Source organism: Chelonia mydas, chromosome 1 (genome assembly GCF_015237465.2).
Source record: "Chelonia mydas isolate rCheMyd1 chromosome 1, rCheMyd1.pri.v2, whole genome shotgun sequence".
NCBI lineage: Eukaryota > Metazoa > Chordata > Testudines > Cheloniidae > Chelonia > Chelonia mydas.
This window is the reverse complement of record NC_057849.1, coordinates 50,166,529-50,183,490: the sequence shown is the minus strand read 5'-3', so window position 1 is coordinate 50,183,490 and position 16,962 is coordinate 50,166,529. Positions and strand designations below refer to the sequence as shown.

At 42.4% G+C, this 16,962-nt stretch overlaps 1 protein-coding gene across 7 annotated transcripts in view; it reads right to left on the bottom strand.

Moving 5' to 3' along the window:
• NBEA (neurobeachin) overlaps nucleotides 1–16,962 on the bottom strand; it is an 837,833-nt gene that overhangs the window by 537,171 nt on the left and 283,700 nt on the right. For all 7 annotated transcript variants that reach the window (XM_027833036.3, XM_043531828.1, XM_043531837.1 and 4 more), the window contains 2 exons: nucleotides 1,057–1,136; nucleotides 38–100 (listed from right to left, as the gene is read on the bottom strand). In XM_027833036.3, coding sequence (XP_027688837.2) covers nucleotides 38–100; nucleotides 1,057–1,136 — 143 coding nt within the window. The remainder of the gene's footprint in view (nucleotides 1–37; nucleotides 101–1,056; nucleotides 1,137–16,962) is intronic.

Here is a 16,962-nt window from a genome sequence, read left to right as displayed (position 1 = left end):
TGATTACAGTAAAAGATAAGTAATTATAGAAACCTACCTCATGCATTGTTAATAAGTAATTTAATATACTCTGCAGCTCATCTTCCTTGACTCCTCTATCCTAAAAAAGAATGGATATTTCTTCATAGAGAGCTTACATTCTTCACACTCTGACTAAGAAAACTATTGCCTACAAAGTCTCTCTAAAATAGGATACCATTAAAAACTAACAATGCCTAGAATTATCTTATGAATGAAGTACCAGCTAAAGTCAGAGGGCTAGATTCTCTCCTCTACTCTACCCCATCTAGCACTTGGACAGTGCAAAAGAGACAGATTTGTCCCTGTCCCCACTACACGTGATTTGTAGTGTTGGGGGAATCTACAGCAGACAAAGCTAGCATTGCCAACTACAGCCCATTCCCACAGTTCCCGAAAAAAGGAGCATATCTGGAGAAAGAAAGAATGAGAGAAGAGGTGTGGGCAGAACACACTGAACCCTGCTCCCTGGTTATTCTGAAATGACAGATGATCCACTGCTTACAATGTGTCATCTGGGACACATAAGAGCAGCTCAAAGACTACTCTAAGCTGCACCAGGGCCAGATAGAGAATCAAGAAGCTGTAACTAACTTCCTGACTGACCCCTCTCCTTTTTGTACCAATTAGATCTCTACCACAGTTTGGTAGAGAAGAGAAACTGGCCCAAATGCTTTAAAGGACTCTATAGTAGCAGGTTAGGATTCTATACCTTTTTGATCTAAAAATAAATATGTTAAAATAGATATAAAAGCAGTGTAATATGACTGATATGAAATATCCTAAACATTCACTGCATTCAGGGTAGGTCCGAGGTTTTTTTTTTTTTTGGGGGGGGGGGGGGAGAAGGGGATTGTTTGTTTGGTTTTAGAAGTATTATGGGCCCAGACCAATGTTAACATTAAATCAGGTTTAGTCAAAAAAATTGCCAGGAATTATGTATCAAGTGCTTCATTAGAAACTATTAAATATCTACCTTGGGCCTTTGAGTTTGTTACATTTATTCAATTGTAACATTCTCAAATAAGATTATTTTACCTTCAATATAAGCTGTTTCAAAAACAGAAGCATAAATGCTCGGAGTGATATGATTTCTTTCTGTGATGGTCGAGGACCCTCTGGAAGAAATAAAAAACACCACCTTTTAAATGTACTATATGTGCCTGCTCTTACTGCCAGCATTTTCAAGGGATTGCATTTCTTGCAGTATATTGAGTACTGTACTAACTACATGAAAGTTAGTATCTGCAAAGGTAACATATAAATGTTTCAGAATTATATTATGTATAACCAAAATTCCTTATGTGATTATGTTTCCTTTTCAATGAAAAACTAATGACAGTTTTTACAGAGACACAGAAACATCAAATGTTAGGCAATGAAAATCTATTATGGGCTAACAATAACTAAGCCATCAAAGTTATACCAGTTGGATGGAACACTATACAGAAGAATTTTTTTAAAAAATTCTAACCTGATTATTTCATTACTTGCATGAAAGACTAATCCTACATAATCAAAGAGAAATTGCAGCTCAATAAAATAATAGATCCATGCCACCTAAAATACATTGTCTACAATAGTTTATAACCAGTATTTCTCCATTCAAACAACAGACTATAAAAAAGAAATCTAAAAAACTCAATGAGGTTAACAATAAGATGCAATAAACATCACTGTCTATTCATTTCTCCTTTCTTCTTTTTGATTCCCCATTCTTCTCTTATACTAATTTATTGTATGTTAAATTGGAAAACTCCCTTGCATCTTTCCCATCTTTTTGGTGATGCCTAGCACACAATTTGTGTGGTATAAATAAAATAGCCTAGTTTACTTTTTCAGGAACAATTTAACTTGCACAAAACAACATTCTTTATTTCAGTGGCTATATTTCTGTCCCATTTCATGGATAAAACATTATTAAGAACCACGGTGAAGCACATTTTCTAGTCTCTGAGGTCTTTGTCTGAAATATACTCTTGGCCTTACACAGGATATTTGAAGATATGGACATTGTTATTAGATCCAACCCAAAAGAAGCAGCCTTTTAAAAAGAGAAAAATATTTTTATACACGTGAATGTTTTATGCTATCATGCAACTGACCTCTTCCCACATAAAATGCAGAGATGAATTTGGATTTCAAGGTAGTAGCCTGAAACTACATCAACAAACGCATGAATTATTACAGTGATACTGTGCTCCGAGCCAAAAGTCCTACCATGCTATATGCTATGTACTTGCAGCATTATGGTCAGAAAGCATACCCCTAATTACTTCAGATATATGCATCTCGTCATGCCTCTCCATGTCAACCCACATGAGTTCCACTGGCGGAGTAGTGTTAGTCTACTTCTCCACACTGTGGAAGCAGTATTCTCTCCAAAGTCTAGACTAAGGCACTGAACCTCCCCCTGAGAGATTATAATGAAAGAACCTCAAAACAAAACTTAAATCATGGGAGACAGCCATGGGTGTGATACCGAGGAGAAGAAAAAGACAGGAAGAATTTTTAGGAGAAACAGATTTTAAGGAGTGATTTGCAGGAAGGTGTTCCAAACTAACAGGTACTGGGAACCTACTCATAGAAAGATTAGCTTCATATTCATGTTCCAATACCTATTAACATACCTAGAGATGTGGGTGAGCCATTCAATGTTTTAGCAGATGATGATCAAAACTCTTTTTGCGGTCAACTTATAGGCCAAACACTGAAAAAAACATTCCCTCCTTCCACAGTTTACTACTACTTATTATTGGTATTCTGGTTGCCGGGAGGCTAAGGCTCTGTGGTAGGCATGATACAAACAGAACAGAAACTGTTCCTATCCAAAACAGATCGGGTCAAAGTCAGGCTAGGCAACTGCACGAGAGTGGTTCTGTTTGGTTCCAGGAAGTGGGCGGGTGCAAGCCTGCCTGCAGCTAACAGCTCCTTCCGCAGCCTAAGGGGAGGAGCTACTGAGGCTGGGACTCAAATAAATATGGGGGACAACAAAAGAGAAAACAAGGACAGGTGTGAAGGTCAAAGGGTCAGAAGTACAGAACCTGAACGGGACACCGAGCAGAGAACCCCGGACGGCGCCTACTGCTCCTCAAAGATGTCAAGAAAGCCAGCAGACACGGTCCAGAGGAACATTGACCAGATATGTGAATGGAGAGAGAAACGGAAATAGGGCCCACAGTCACAGACCATCCCCTCAGCCAACATGCTCTCCGAGGTGTTATAGACTACCACTTTGGCCATCGTTAGCAGGAGGTTGACGAAGAGGTCTCGCAATTTCATGGGGCCATGGATGGGGTGTGCATAAATTAGAAGCTGGGGGGGGAGAAGTGCAGCCAGAACCGCAAAAGCAGGTCCAAGAGGAGCTGGAAAAGGGGCGGCAACCAGGCGCGCTCAAGGTAGGCGTGTGCCAGGGTCTCGCTCATGCAGCAAAAGGAACAGGCATCGGGTATAGAGGTGAACCGCGCCAGGTACATGCCTGTTCTCACAGCTCCATGAGGGAGGCACCAACTGATATCCTCGGCAGGCCGTGGGACCAGGCTGGAATACAGACTAGCCCACTGGGGTTCCTTACCCACAACAGATGGCAATAGGTTCCTCCACTTAGTATTGGGGTGGGACACAAGGGTGAGGATATGGAGAGTATGGAGCATGAGTGCGTACGTATGTGCCCTCAGCACGGTTCGAAAGTGAACCGGCTGCAGATCGCACAGCTGGCTCCAGGTATACAGGGGGACGATGGCTGGGGGGAAGGGCTCACAAGGCAGGGGTGCAAGAGTGGTGGAAGGCAGATATGTTAGCCTTAGAATGATAAAGGACCATTTTCCTATAAGCTGGGAAGGGGTTACCTCAGGTCAAATAGAGACATCAGAACCCAATAAGGCGCTGCCTGAAACCTTTAAAAACCCTTCCTCTGGTGAGAGAAGGCGGGGAGAGACAAGCTGCTGCAGGGCTAGTGGCAGCACAGATATAGGCTTCTCCAGAGTGAGAGGCAGTTCTCCCTACAGAAACAACCAAAAATGAGTGCCCTGTTTAGGGAAAGGACTGACACCTCAGCTAACAACAGGTCGACAACACCGCACCCCCATGCCCAGCGAGGGGGCAGGGAAAGTGTCCCCCTTTGTTTTGTGTTTAAAAATTGGTTTCTTTTTTGCTGGAGGAGCACTCCTTGTGCCTGCCTGGAGGCCTACCTTGAAAATACTGATAAGAAAATAACAGAGGAGGAAGACACCCACTGTCCAGAGTGGGGCTGATTTACCATAGCCCCCAGCACTGCCAGAGGGGGAAATGCTAAGTCTGGCAAGAGGGAGGAGGTGCCTTGCCACAAGATGATCACAATCTAAATTTAAAACAAGACAACTCAACAGGTGGATAAAACAAACAGATGGGAGGAGCACAGGGGAACAGTAAGATAGTTATGAACAGCAGAATAAGCAATGATCACAGCAGTTACAGCACACCAGCTGCCTAATACTAGACTGGGTACAACAATACTGGAAAGTAGGGAAGCAAAGTAAATTGGATTCTGCTGCTGTAAATTTGCCTCTTTTATGAGTCTCATTTGACTTTGATGCTAGTAGGGGGACTAATGCAAACACAGCCTTATTTTCTGGAATGTAGTACTGCCATCCCCAGAGTTCAAAAATAATAAGTCAGACCTCAAAGATTATGAGGTAACAAAAACAAAACACCACCATAATCTCAATTTTTGAGCCAAAAGTTAAACCATGGTTTATTTTCTGACTTTTTAAAAATCATCCTCCCTGTCTCCAATGTGAGAGACACAATTACAGTGTTGTCATCTTTCACAAGTTTATCAAGAGTAATCCAATTCTGATTCCTGCTGCAGGACCTCTCAATAGAAGACCCAAACAAAACAAGGATCCTACTGTACTAGAGTCTGTAGAACACATAGCAAGAGGCAGTCCCTGCCTGAAAGAAGATAAATTCATCCCATGCTTTGCACTAGATTGTGTCACGTGGGAGCTGGCACTAGGACCAGGCAACTCAAATCATTTAGTGGCTATGAAACTTCCATTAGATGGGAGTAACTTTTAATCTCTGCTGAGCTGAACCTGATTCAAACTAGTGATCTACAGGTGAAAAGCTCTATATCTCATTAGCAATGTCCTGAGGCATCCAGTGCCCAGTAAATGCTAACATAACACTTTAGAGAATGAGGCTTACTTTCTGGTAAGATAAGCTTATTAAATCACATGCTGACCTTTTTGGAGCTTACACAGGCAGGTTCTTCCACTCTCTGGAGATAGTGCAATGTAAGGGAGAGATTTTGCCTGAGTCTCAAACACACTCTATAATAAGTTGCCACCTCCTGCTCTTAAAGGGACAGCTCCCATTACCCCAAATATAAACACTAAAAACACAACAAGAAAAATATTAGGACAACACCCAAATTCACTTCTAAATACTTTTTGCAATATGAAATCATTCCAACAATTACTTCAGGCTCCTCACATTAACTTGTATACATATATGTGTGTGCATATTTTTTCATCCCCACATGGGTCACCAGCAGGGTTTGATAAACAGCCTTCAGAACGACTGCACACACCTCTTCTCCTTCAGCAACATAGGAGTACTTGATAGTAAGATGGACAACATGTGTGTGGATGAGTACATAGAGAGAGATATAACACATACTTTGTTAGTATACTGCGTAAGTATTTGTGAGACAGCAGAATGCTCGGCATCAGGATTCTGAGCTTCTATTCCTGGATCTGGGATCACAATGTGATCTATTAGCTATGAGCAGCATAACCAAATATAACAACCCCTCTGTTTGGGTCTTCTGCTGGAATTGACCATGGGGCCTCTGGATTTAAAAAGCATGAGCCTCAGGCTAATAAACTATACTTTTTAGCATTGAAGCAATACCAGAATCATTAATCCTTAACATGTGGCCTCTCCACCAGAGGTGACAGAACCAGAGCGGGTTAGTGCAGGTCTCAGAAACACCTAATTTAATTTTTTTTTGTAAGATTATGTGACAAAGTGGATCAGACATGGGTTCATCAGATTGGAGACATGGGTTCTATTACCAGAAATGCCAGAACAGATTTTATGCAAGTTGCTCATCTGTAAAATGGGTGAATGATAGTAATCTCCCTCCCTGCATCTCTTATTCCCCAAGGTAACAGTATGAAGTTTTGGGTTCAGAATAAGGGTTGTGAATGGCCCATTAACAGCAAAAGAGGTGGACGAGAGTTCACGGTTTATAGGTTTGTACATTCCCTTAGATTACAGGGCACCAGTAGAGAAAAGTCTCTCTCTGATTTTGCTATTTGTAAGTCATGGGAAGACTGGAGCTTTTCATCTGATGGCTTGAAGCAGGAGCCAAAATCATGTTACTTATTACAAATTTGAGAGAGTTAGTAACACTGAGAATAAAAGAGGTGGCCTGTCCTCCGAAATGAGACTTTTTTCTTAACTTTTTTCTTGCTTCTCTCACTTCTTTCTGTGGTGGACAGACCTCAATTATTACAAGTTATTTTTAATATTAGGTAGATATGAACTTGTTTACACATTTACTGAATATTAATACATAACTGCCAGGATGCTTGAATATAAAAATCCATACACCTCTACCCTGATAGAACGCTACCCAATATAGCATGGATTCGGATATAACGCATTAAAGCAGCGCTCTGGGTGGCAGGGCTGAGTGCTCCGGCGAATCAGCACATCAGCGTGTCTGGCTCCGACATGCTGCTCTGAGCAGCATCTTAAGGGTGCTGGGCCAGGGCCCAAGGGTTGGATAAAGGACAGAGGATCTCGGGGGGGGAGGGGGGGAACAGTCAGGGGACAGGAAGCATGGGGGGTTGGATGGTTTGGAGGTTCTGGGGGTAGGGCAGTCAGGGGATGGGGGCGTTGGGTAGGGCGTGGGAGTCCCAGGGGGCCTGTCAGGGGGCGGGGGTGTGGATAGGGGTCGGGGCAGTCAAGGGACAGGGAGGTTGGGTAGGGGCTGGGGTCCTGAGGGTGATTAGGGACGGGGCGGTCTCTGGAGGGGGCGGCCAGGGGACAAGGAGCAGGGGGGCTTAGATAGGGGGTGGCATCTTGGGAAGGGTGGTTAGGCGTGGGGGGGTCTCTGGAGTGGGTAGTCAGGGGACAAGGAGCAGGGGCGGGTTGGATGGGTTGGGAGTTCCGAGGGGTCAGTCAGGGGGTGGGAAGTGACTATTAATAACGGAAATGCTCGAGGCCAAAGTAAGTTTGATATAACACAGTTTCATCTATAACACAACAAGATTCTTTGGCTCCTGAGGACCGCGTTATATTGGGGTAGAGGTGTATTATGTTTAGCTAGTTATGTTACAGAGTGTACAAGCTAATAAAAGAAATTCCAGGGGGATGTTTGTCTCCCACCGAAAAGCAAATGTTAGGAAGACAACCCCTCCTTAGCTAGAAAACCTTTTAACTTTCTATGCCAATTTCTTTTATTCTACGTTTTGAAAAATGGATGTAAGCTTGTTTATTGTGACTCATGTTTTGTATAAAAATATTTGATAGGACTTTTAATTGTAAAGACTGCAACTGGTAAACACAAGAAGGACTTCAAAAGAGAAGCAACACTGAAGTCCTTATCAAAGCATAAAACACAGGGGTAAAGTAGGCCTACACCAACCCACTCTTCCCCTTTTTCTCTTTTCAAATAAAACCCTCTGTGTCCTTAAAACTCCAGGAAAAAGATGTGTAGTTTGAAATGTTTTAATCCTCTAGGTTATTTCTTAAATGTTGAAATGGCAAGCACATTTGTGAAATACATACTTCCAAATATGTTAGATAAATACAGAGCTCCTAGTATCATTGCTAGATACATGGTAAAATGCTTTATCTATTAACATGGAATCAAATAATCTTGCTAAACTAATTACAAATGTAAGAAGACATTTAAGTATAGAATATTTGTATTAATGTGAAATTAATTACTGGTAGCACTCAAGCAACTCACTCACCCAACTCAGGAAGACAAGAAAAATAATTGCTTCAAAATTATTAAAGAATCAGCAACTGCATTGAGAACTATTTAAGCTGAAGACTTTCTCAGTGTTGTTTATATAAAAACTTTTACATAAAAGAACAAATGTAATTGGAAGAATAAAGGCAACAAAAATATGCATATTTATCAAACAGACTGCATATTCAGAAACTGAACATGTCACCTAAGCCAACTACCTAAGGCATGGAGGCAATGAAAAAGTGACGGCAACCAACTTGAATCTAAGTAAGTCTGAAAGAGATGTGTTCTTCTATGATGTCATGAAAATAGGAAGAAAAGCATAAAAACTCACATCCCTCACACCCACCCACAGGCCCGCTGCTACCCTGCTTAAACAGCAAGCACTCATCCTGCCCACCTCTACAGCAAAAATAGAGAAGGATTCACAAAGAAACCAACCCAAGGAAACCTCCCCAATATTTCAACATTGATTGTAAGAGAATATGAAATTAAATATGACCATGCCAAAGGATTAGATTTAAAATTCTTAAAAGGTTTTATTGGGATATGAAAATACTATTGCAACTTAAAATACTGACAGTTTCTCCAGGTAATCACCAAAGGCTAGATTCCCAAAGAAACTTAAGCACAAGGACACCTATCGTTTAGGTGCCTAGAAAATCACTGGATTTCACAAAGCCTGAATTTAGTACCTAGTTTCCCTATACGTGGAATGGAGGGAGATAGGGCCCTAACCTAAAGCGGCCAGGCCAATGGAAGATGTCAAGCTGGCATGTGTCCTAAACCCCACCTCTCTTTTGGAGGTAAGTGCCTAAGCCCAGGCTGCAGGGATGCACCTCCCTTCATTTGGGATTCCTAACTGCAGACCCTATCTTCATGAGATACCCATGCAATTTTAGCAAGAAACCGGGGATCTACCCCATAAAACTTTTAATCCAGTGGTAAAGGTATTCACCTCACCTGTAGGAAACACTCATTTCAAGTCCCCCCTCCATATGAGAGGAAGAATGGATTTGAACTGGGATGTGCTACTTCTCAGGTGAGTGCCCTTGACACTGGGCTATGGCTCAGTCTGATGTGGGGCTCCTTCAATCTCTCCTGGTACATGAATCTCTCTGGTTTCACAGATGCCTGGTGTGAGGTTGCAATGTGCACGTTCACAAGCAGAAACAGAGATTCTTAGGGAACTTCTACTGCAAAAGATGTAGGTAATGAGCAAATTTAGGTGCCTACAACATTCAGGGGCAGATGACCTGGGGCTTTGTGAATCCCAGTGGGGCCTGATTCTGGAATTTAGGTACCTAAAATGGGAGCTAGGCACATTAGTCCTTTTGTGAATCTATCCCCACATGGTTAGACCATATGTTGCTGGACAGGAGACAGGGCTCAACAGCGGTAAGCAGAGAAATAGTGGGATTTAATGGATTTAAGATTCTCAATATTTGTAATTGGCCTGTTTTAAGGCAGATCCTTACATGACTTCCTCTAAGTAACTGATTTAAGTTCAGTTAAGATAGCTTACTTTGTACAATTATAAACTGGCTGGTTATTAACAACAACTAAACAGGTTTCACCTGACCAGAAGTAAAATTATTTTGCCCATTGTCTTTAGTTATCTAAGGATAGACTGACTGGCTTCACAATAATTTTGAGAAATAAGACCTTGTTCTTAATTTTCCAAGAGAAAAGTGCCCCCCAAAAGGTGGGGTTCCCACTCAGAAGTGTAGTCTCTCCTTAAAACTCTCCCCAGAGAGGCATACAGAAGTGATTGTAACAGAAGTAACTAGTCCCAAAGCTGAGCCATTCTTTTTAGGTGACAAATCTGAGGAACCGTCCCAGATTGAGGTGTCATTAGAGGAGGCTTTGGAACAAACTGATAAATTAAACAGTAATAAGTCACTAGGACCAGGTGTTACTCACCAAGAGTTTTGAAGGAACTCAAATGTGAAACTGTAGAACTACTAACTGTAGTATGTAACCTATCATTTAAATCAGCTTCTGTACCAGATGACTGCAGGAAAGGGATAGATAAGATGATAGCAAATATCATAATACCTCTATATAAAGCCATAGTACACCCACATCTTGATTAATGTGTGCAGTTACGAATGCCACATCTCAAGTATATTGGAATTGGTACAGATACAGAGAAGTGTAACTAAAATGATTAGAGGTATGGAACAGCTTCCATATGAGGAGGGATTAAAGAGATAGACTTTTCAGCTTGAAAAAGAGAAGAATAAGGGGGGGTATGATAGAGGTCTATACAATCTTGACTGGTGTAGACAAAGTGAATAAGGAGATGTTACTTACTCCTTCACAGAACACAAGAATGAGGGATCACCCAATGAAATTCATAGGCAGCAGGTATAAAACAAACAACAGGAAGTACTTCCTCACACAACACATAGTCAACCTGTGTAACTCATTGCGAGGGGATGTTGTGAAGGCTAAGACTAACAGGGTTCAAAAAAGCACTAGATAACTTAATGGAGGATAGGTCCATCAATGGCTAGTAGCCAGGATGGGTAGGGATGTACCACCAAATCAATGTATTCCTGTTGCAGCCATTACTTATTAAGAGTGACCCATAGAGGAAAATAATAAGTTTTTAAGCTTTTCTTTGCAGGTTTATGACATTAAAAATTCAGGTATCACTTAGTGCCTTTCAGGAAAAACGGAGTATGGATAACTGGAGAACTAATAGGCTTATATCACCATTACCATTTTTCCTTTCCAGGACACGTTAAGATTTTTAATTTAATTTAAACTGCAACGTTCAGGGATTCACTGTTAATAAGTCCTTACCATGATTTTGTTTTAAATATTCTTATAAACACATTTTGAAATGGTGGAACTTCAAATAAAAATGTAAATAGTAGCAACATACCACCAAGGTTTCCTGGGCAACTTGAGGAATACTCAATTTGTAATACCATCATTAAAGTGCACCATCCATCATAAAGAAATAGAAAGGAGTTAACTATCTTCTTTTCTACAATTTCCACAGAAAAATAATTTAAGAGGAAAGAATACAACTGTTAGGAACCTTACTCTCAATTGCCTACTGCTAAATATCTTTATATACTATGGCTATAAATATGCAACCTTGTGAAAATCTCCTGTCTTGACATTTTATCACATTAGATTCATCAGAACAGAGTATGATTATAGCAGAATGGCAGCTCTGCTGTAGTTTAAGGTTAAGACCAGATTTCTGTTTAAAGTTTGACTATTCTAAGTGCTCTAAGATCTGTAATGTTACTTGAATTGCCTTGACATTTGGTGTGCTTCATGGGAGTAACAAGGTACGGTCAGTGATATTCCTGAGATGCAGTTCTCCCACCCCAGCTTTTCTTAACCTATTTGGCAATGCTTTTTTCCACCGAGGGAGAGATCAAACCAGGACTCAGATAATTGCACCGAAGTCTCCAAAGTTCAGAAGTTACCCCAACACAGTGCACAGCACCAGCTCTAGGCTGTATTGGGCCACCCATATCAAGAACCTTTTCCATTTGGCGGCGTTTTCCTCGTGGGAAGCTTCTTGCTCTGTGCTAAGATTTCCTCAATGTGTGAGTGGCCATCCCTTTCCATGGCACTCAGACTGTCAGCATCCTGGCCATCAGTTTCAGCAACTTTGGGTCTGGATGGAATGCTTTATCTTGATTTTGTGACACCAGGTCTGGATGGCCAGGGAGCCGGACCAGGGGTCGTGTGGACAACAGGCTGCTTCGCCAGTAGGGAGCTGTGAAAATGAATGTGTCATGGTCTCATCTGACCTTGGCAATGATCCTGGGGATTAGCAGAATCCAGGGGGAGGCGTAAAGGTGGCCCTGATTCCCCTACAAAAGGAAAATGTCTGGCACGGATCCTGTGGCTCCCGTCTCCTCTGGAATAGAAGCTTGGGCACTCAGCAGTGTGCTTGCTGGCAAATAGGTCTATCATTTCTATTGATGGAATAGTGACTTGGTGATGGATTTCAGCAGTAACCACGCTGGTTCATGACAGATTGTCTGCTTAGGAAATCTATCAAGATGTTCTTGGCTCCCAGAAGGTGGAGAGCTATCTGGATTATGCCATGCAGTTAGCAACAGCTCCATAGTTTGATTGCCTCCATGCAGAGGGAGAAAAAGATGGTACTCCCTTGCTTATATGGCATATTGCTGAGGTACTGTTTGTCTGCATCTACTCTACAGAATGTTATAAGATCAGAAAAAATGCCTTGCATGTGAGCCTGAAGACTCTGAGCTCCAAGACATATGTGCAGTTTCATGTCCTCTGGGATTCATGTTCCTGTATCTGCAGGGTGGTCCATATGGGGTCCCAAGACTCATCTGTGACTTATGCACTGGATGGCAATGGGGTCATGAATGACACTCCTTTTGAGCATTGTCTGGGTGCAGCCACCAGGTCAGTACTGTGAGGGCAAAACACCAAACTAAAATTGTGCTCAATTGATGCTCTGTGGGGGAGTATACTTACCTGACCCAGAGTTTTATGTAGCTTGGGCAAACTCTGGCAAGCAGCATCACATATGTACACTGGACATATGCCCAAACAACATGAGGCAAGTATGTACTGTTGTCTCTGGATACGCCATAGTGTACAGTTATGACTAAAGTACAAGCTATCTGTCTGTGGTAAGACAGCCCTTGCTGTTGTGGAATCTATCCTGGCCCCTAGGAACTGTGATGGGGTAAGTGACTATTTTTTTGTTTTTCATATAAACATATCATAAGGACATGAGAATGGCCATATTGGGTCAGACCAATGACCCATCTAGACCAGTATCCTATCTCTTGACAAATGGCCAATGCCAGATCCTTCACAGGGAATAAACAAGACAGACAATTATCGAGTGATCAATACCCGGTCATTTGGCTTGGGGACTCCCAGAGCAGGGGAAACATCCCTGATCATTTTGACTAACAGCTATTGGTGGACCCATTCTCCATGAACTTATTTAAACCTGTTTTGAACCTAGTTATACTTTTGGCTTTCACAACATCACCTGGCAATGAGTTCTACAGGCTGATTGTGCATTATGAGAAGAAGTAATTCCTTTTCTTTGTTTTAACCCTGCTGCCTATTAATTTCATGTGGTGACCCATGGTCCTTGTGTTATGTGAAGGAGAAAACAACACTTCCTTATTCACTTTCTCCACAGCATTCATGATTTTATAGACCTTGTGCTTTTTCAGGGACTTTCTTGAGCAAATGCTGTAGTTTCAAGAAGCCCTTGAGGAATTCCATCATGATTTCAACAATTTCCATCCCACCATCAACCTCAGCCTGGACCAGTCCAGACGAGAGATCCACTTCCTGAACACTACGGTGCTAATAAGCAATGGTCACATAAACACCATCCTATACCGGAAAACTACTGACCGCTATGCCTACCTACATGCCTCCAGCTTTCATCCAGACCACACCACACGATTCATTGTCTATAGCCAAGCTCTACGATAAAACCGCATTTGCTCCAACCGCTCAGACAGAGACAAACACCTACAAGATCTCTATCAACTATTCTTACAACTACAATACCCACCTACTCAAGTGAAAGAAACAGATTGACAGAGCCAGAAGTTACCTACTACAGGACAGGCCCAACAAAGAAAATAACAGAACGCCACTAGCCATCACCTTCAGCCCCCAACTAAAACCTCTCCAACGCATCATCAACAATCTACAACCTATCCTGAAGGACGACCCAACACTCTCACAGATCTTGGCAGACAGGCTAGTCCTTGCTTACAGACAGCCCCCCAACCTGAAGCAGATACTCACCAGCAACCACACACCATACAACAGAACCACTAACCCAGGAACCTATCCTTGCAACAAAGCCCGTTGCCAACTGTGTCCACATATCTATTCAGGGGACACCATCACAGGGCCTAATCACATCAGCCACACTATCAGAGGCTCGTTCACCTGCACATCTACCAATGTGATATAAGCCATCATGTGCCCGCAATGCCCCTCTGCCATGTACATTGGCCAAACTGGACAGTCTCTACGTAAAAGAATAAATGGACACAAATCAGACGTCAAGGATTAGAACAGTCAAAAACCAGTCAGAGAACACTTCAATCTCTTTGGTCACTCGATTACAGACCTAAAAGTGGCAATACTTCAACAAAAAAACTTCAAAAACAGACTCCAACGAGAGACTGCTGAATTGGAATTAATTTGCAAAGTGGATACAATTAACTTAGGCTTGAATAAAGACGGAGTGGATGGGTCATTACACAAAGTAAAACTATTTCCCCATGTTTATTCCCCCCCGCCCCCGTTCCTCAGGTGTTCTTGTCAACTGCTGGAAATGGCCCACCCTGATTATCACTACAAAAGGTTTTTTCTCCCCCACTCTCCTGCTGGTAATAGCTCACCTTACCTGATCACTCTCATTACAGTGTGTATGGTAACACCCACTGTTTCATGTTCTCTGTGTATATAAATCTCCCCACTGTATTTTCCACTGAATGCATCCAATGAAGTGAGCTGTAGCTCACGAAAGCTTATGCTCAAATAAATTTGTTAGGCTCTGAGGTGCCACAAGTCCTCTTTCTTTTTGCGGATACAGACTAACACGGCTGCTACTCTGAAACATACCACAGGTAGTAGTTCTGCAATTTCATATCTGAGTTCCTTCAGAAATCTTCGGTCAATACCATGTGGTCCTGGTGACTTATTACTGTTTAATTTATTTCCAATACCTCCTGTATGGACTCCTCAATTTTGGATAGTTCCTCAGGTTTGTCACCCAAAAAGAATGGCTCGGTGTGGGAATATCCCATCTTGGAGACTGATGCAAAGAATTCATTTAGCTTCTCTGCACCGGTCTTGTCTTCCTTGTACCCACAATTACCCAGTGGCCCCACTGATTGTTTGACAGGCTTCCTGCTTCTGATGTACTTACCAGGAGGCTAGGCTGGGTGAACAGAGAAAGGGAGCAACTAAGACTTGGAGTTTCCTGATGTGATCTCCCTTGATCAGCCAGTCATCTAGATATGGACACCCTCTTTTTTTAGGTTTCAGAGTAACAGCCGTGTTAGTCTGTATTCGCAAAAAAGAAAAGGAGTACTTGTAGCACCTTAGAGACTAACCAATTTATTTGAGCACAAGCTTTCGTGAGCTGCATCCGATGAAGTGAGCTGTAGCTCACGAAAGCTTATGCTCAAATAAATTGCTTAGTCTCTAAGGTGCCACAAGTACTCCTCTTTTTTTAGATGCATCACCACTACAGTGAGGCATCCTGTAAAGAATCTCAGTGCCAGGGAGAGTTCAAAAGGTGCTCGTAATAGTGATGATTTAGTTATTGTAGGACCCTCAGGTACTTCCTATGGAGTCAAATACATCAAGACCTATAAACCAATCCCGAATCTGAAGTGATGGGATAATGGAGGCAAGCATTATTACCATCCTGAATCTGAGGCAGCATATATTTTGTTCAGTATCCTCAAATCTAGGTTAGGATTAGCATGCCCTTTTCTCTTTGGAATAAGGAAAAATACTGAAAATAGAAGCCTCTTCCACAGCTCCTACACAAAGCAACAAGGCCATTTCTTTTTACAACAGGCTCTCATGAGAATGGTCTCTAAAGAGGTATAGGGAATGGGAAAGGAATTGGATATCGTAGCCATGGATGAAGATATCCAGCATCCATTTATCAGCTATAATCTCTGACCATGCCCAGTGGAAGGGGACAAGGCTGTGGGAAGGTGCTGGTATAGCCCTCTACCATCTAGTCAAACCTGTTGCCTCTGGGATGGGGCTAGGTACATGATGGGGGAGAAGGATGGGTTACTCCTAGAGTAAAGGGATCACTTTCTGGGCAGGTATTCCAATTAGCAATTGTGGGAATAAGATGTTGTTTGAGGAGGCTGGTACCAGAAAGGTTTATGCTCAAGTGCTGGAGTTTAAATATCCAGGGATCTCAGCCTTACACTTCAATCCTTGAGAGAATGGAGTGATTCTTCTATTAAGGAGCTGAATCGATCCATGCCTTTGAAGGACAGATTTTATATTGTTTCCTGGATTTATTTCAGACCATTGCAGGAAGGATATGACCCTGGATCAAACAACCATACTGGAATCATCCACTGCTACTTGTAGCACTGTTTTGGCTACCATGTGCCCCTCCTTAAAAGTGTCTCTTGGTTCCTCCATGCACTGCTGATGGAACGTAGAAAGGACGGGGGTCACTATTTCCCACATTAAAACTTTTACTTCATGAGCAGGTCCTTGTACTTTATAATATGGAATTGAAAGGAGGCTAACAAGTAAGCCTTTGAATGAACAGGTCCATTTTCTTGGGGTCATCATACTTTGCTGTTCCCTCAGTGGATTTGGTCTTTTCTTGGACGACAGAAAAGTCGAGTGATCCCAGCATTGGATGTGCATAGAAATGTCAAACCCTTTGATGGAACTTGGTATCTCTTTTCCACTCAGTTTGAAGTTGATGGAAGTAACGGCGGGGTGTGCCACAGACCCCTCATTAACTGGAAAGGCAATGCTTGTGGACATAGAGGAGCTGAAGTTATTGAATGGCTTGTGTGTGTTCTCCTGGATTACCATCTAAATTTCCAAGGTTTCAGCTATCCTCCAGAGCAGCTCTTGGGAGGTCCAAAAATCATCAACAGACCACCTCGTCTGGGGAAGAGTGTCATGACTGCAGCTTGGGAATTCAGACCTACGGATAGGAGCAGTGGTGGTCAGAGGTCAGGAACAATGCTGCAGGACACAGCTGGAGGTCAGGAACTAAGAGTTGGAACTAGGAGTCAGAGCCACGGGTCAGGATCAGGAGCTTAAGAGCAAACTGAGAGGCAGGTTCATCACTACAGCTGGCAGAGAGTCCACCTTGTTGCACTGACACTTCCTAGTACTCTTCTCAGGCTTAAATAGGGTGCCTGAATCAATCAGCAGACACAAGGGAGGCTGTCAGTTCAGCCTTCGGAAGCAGT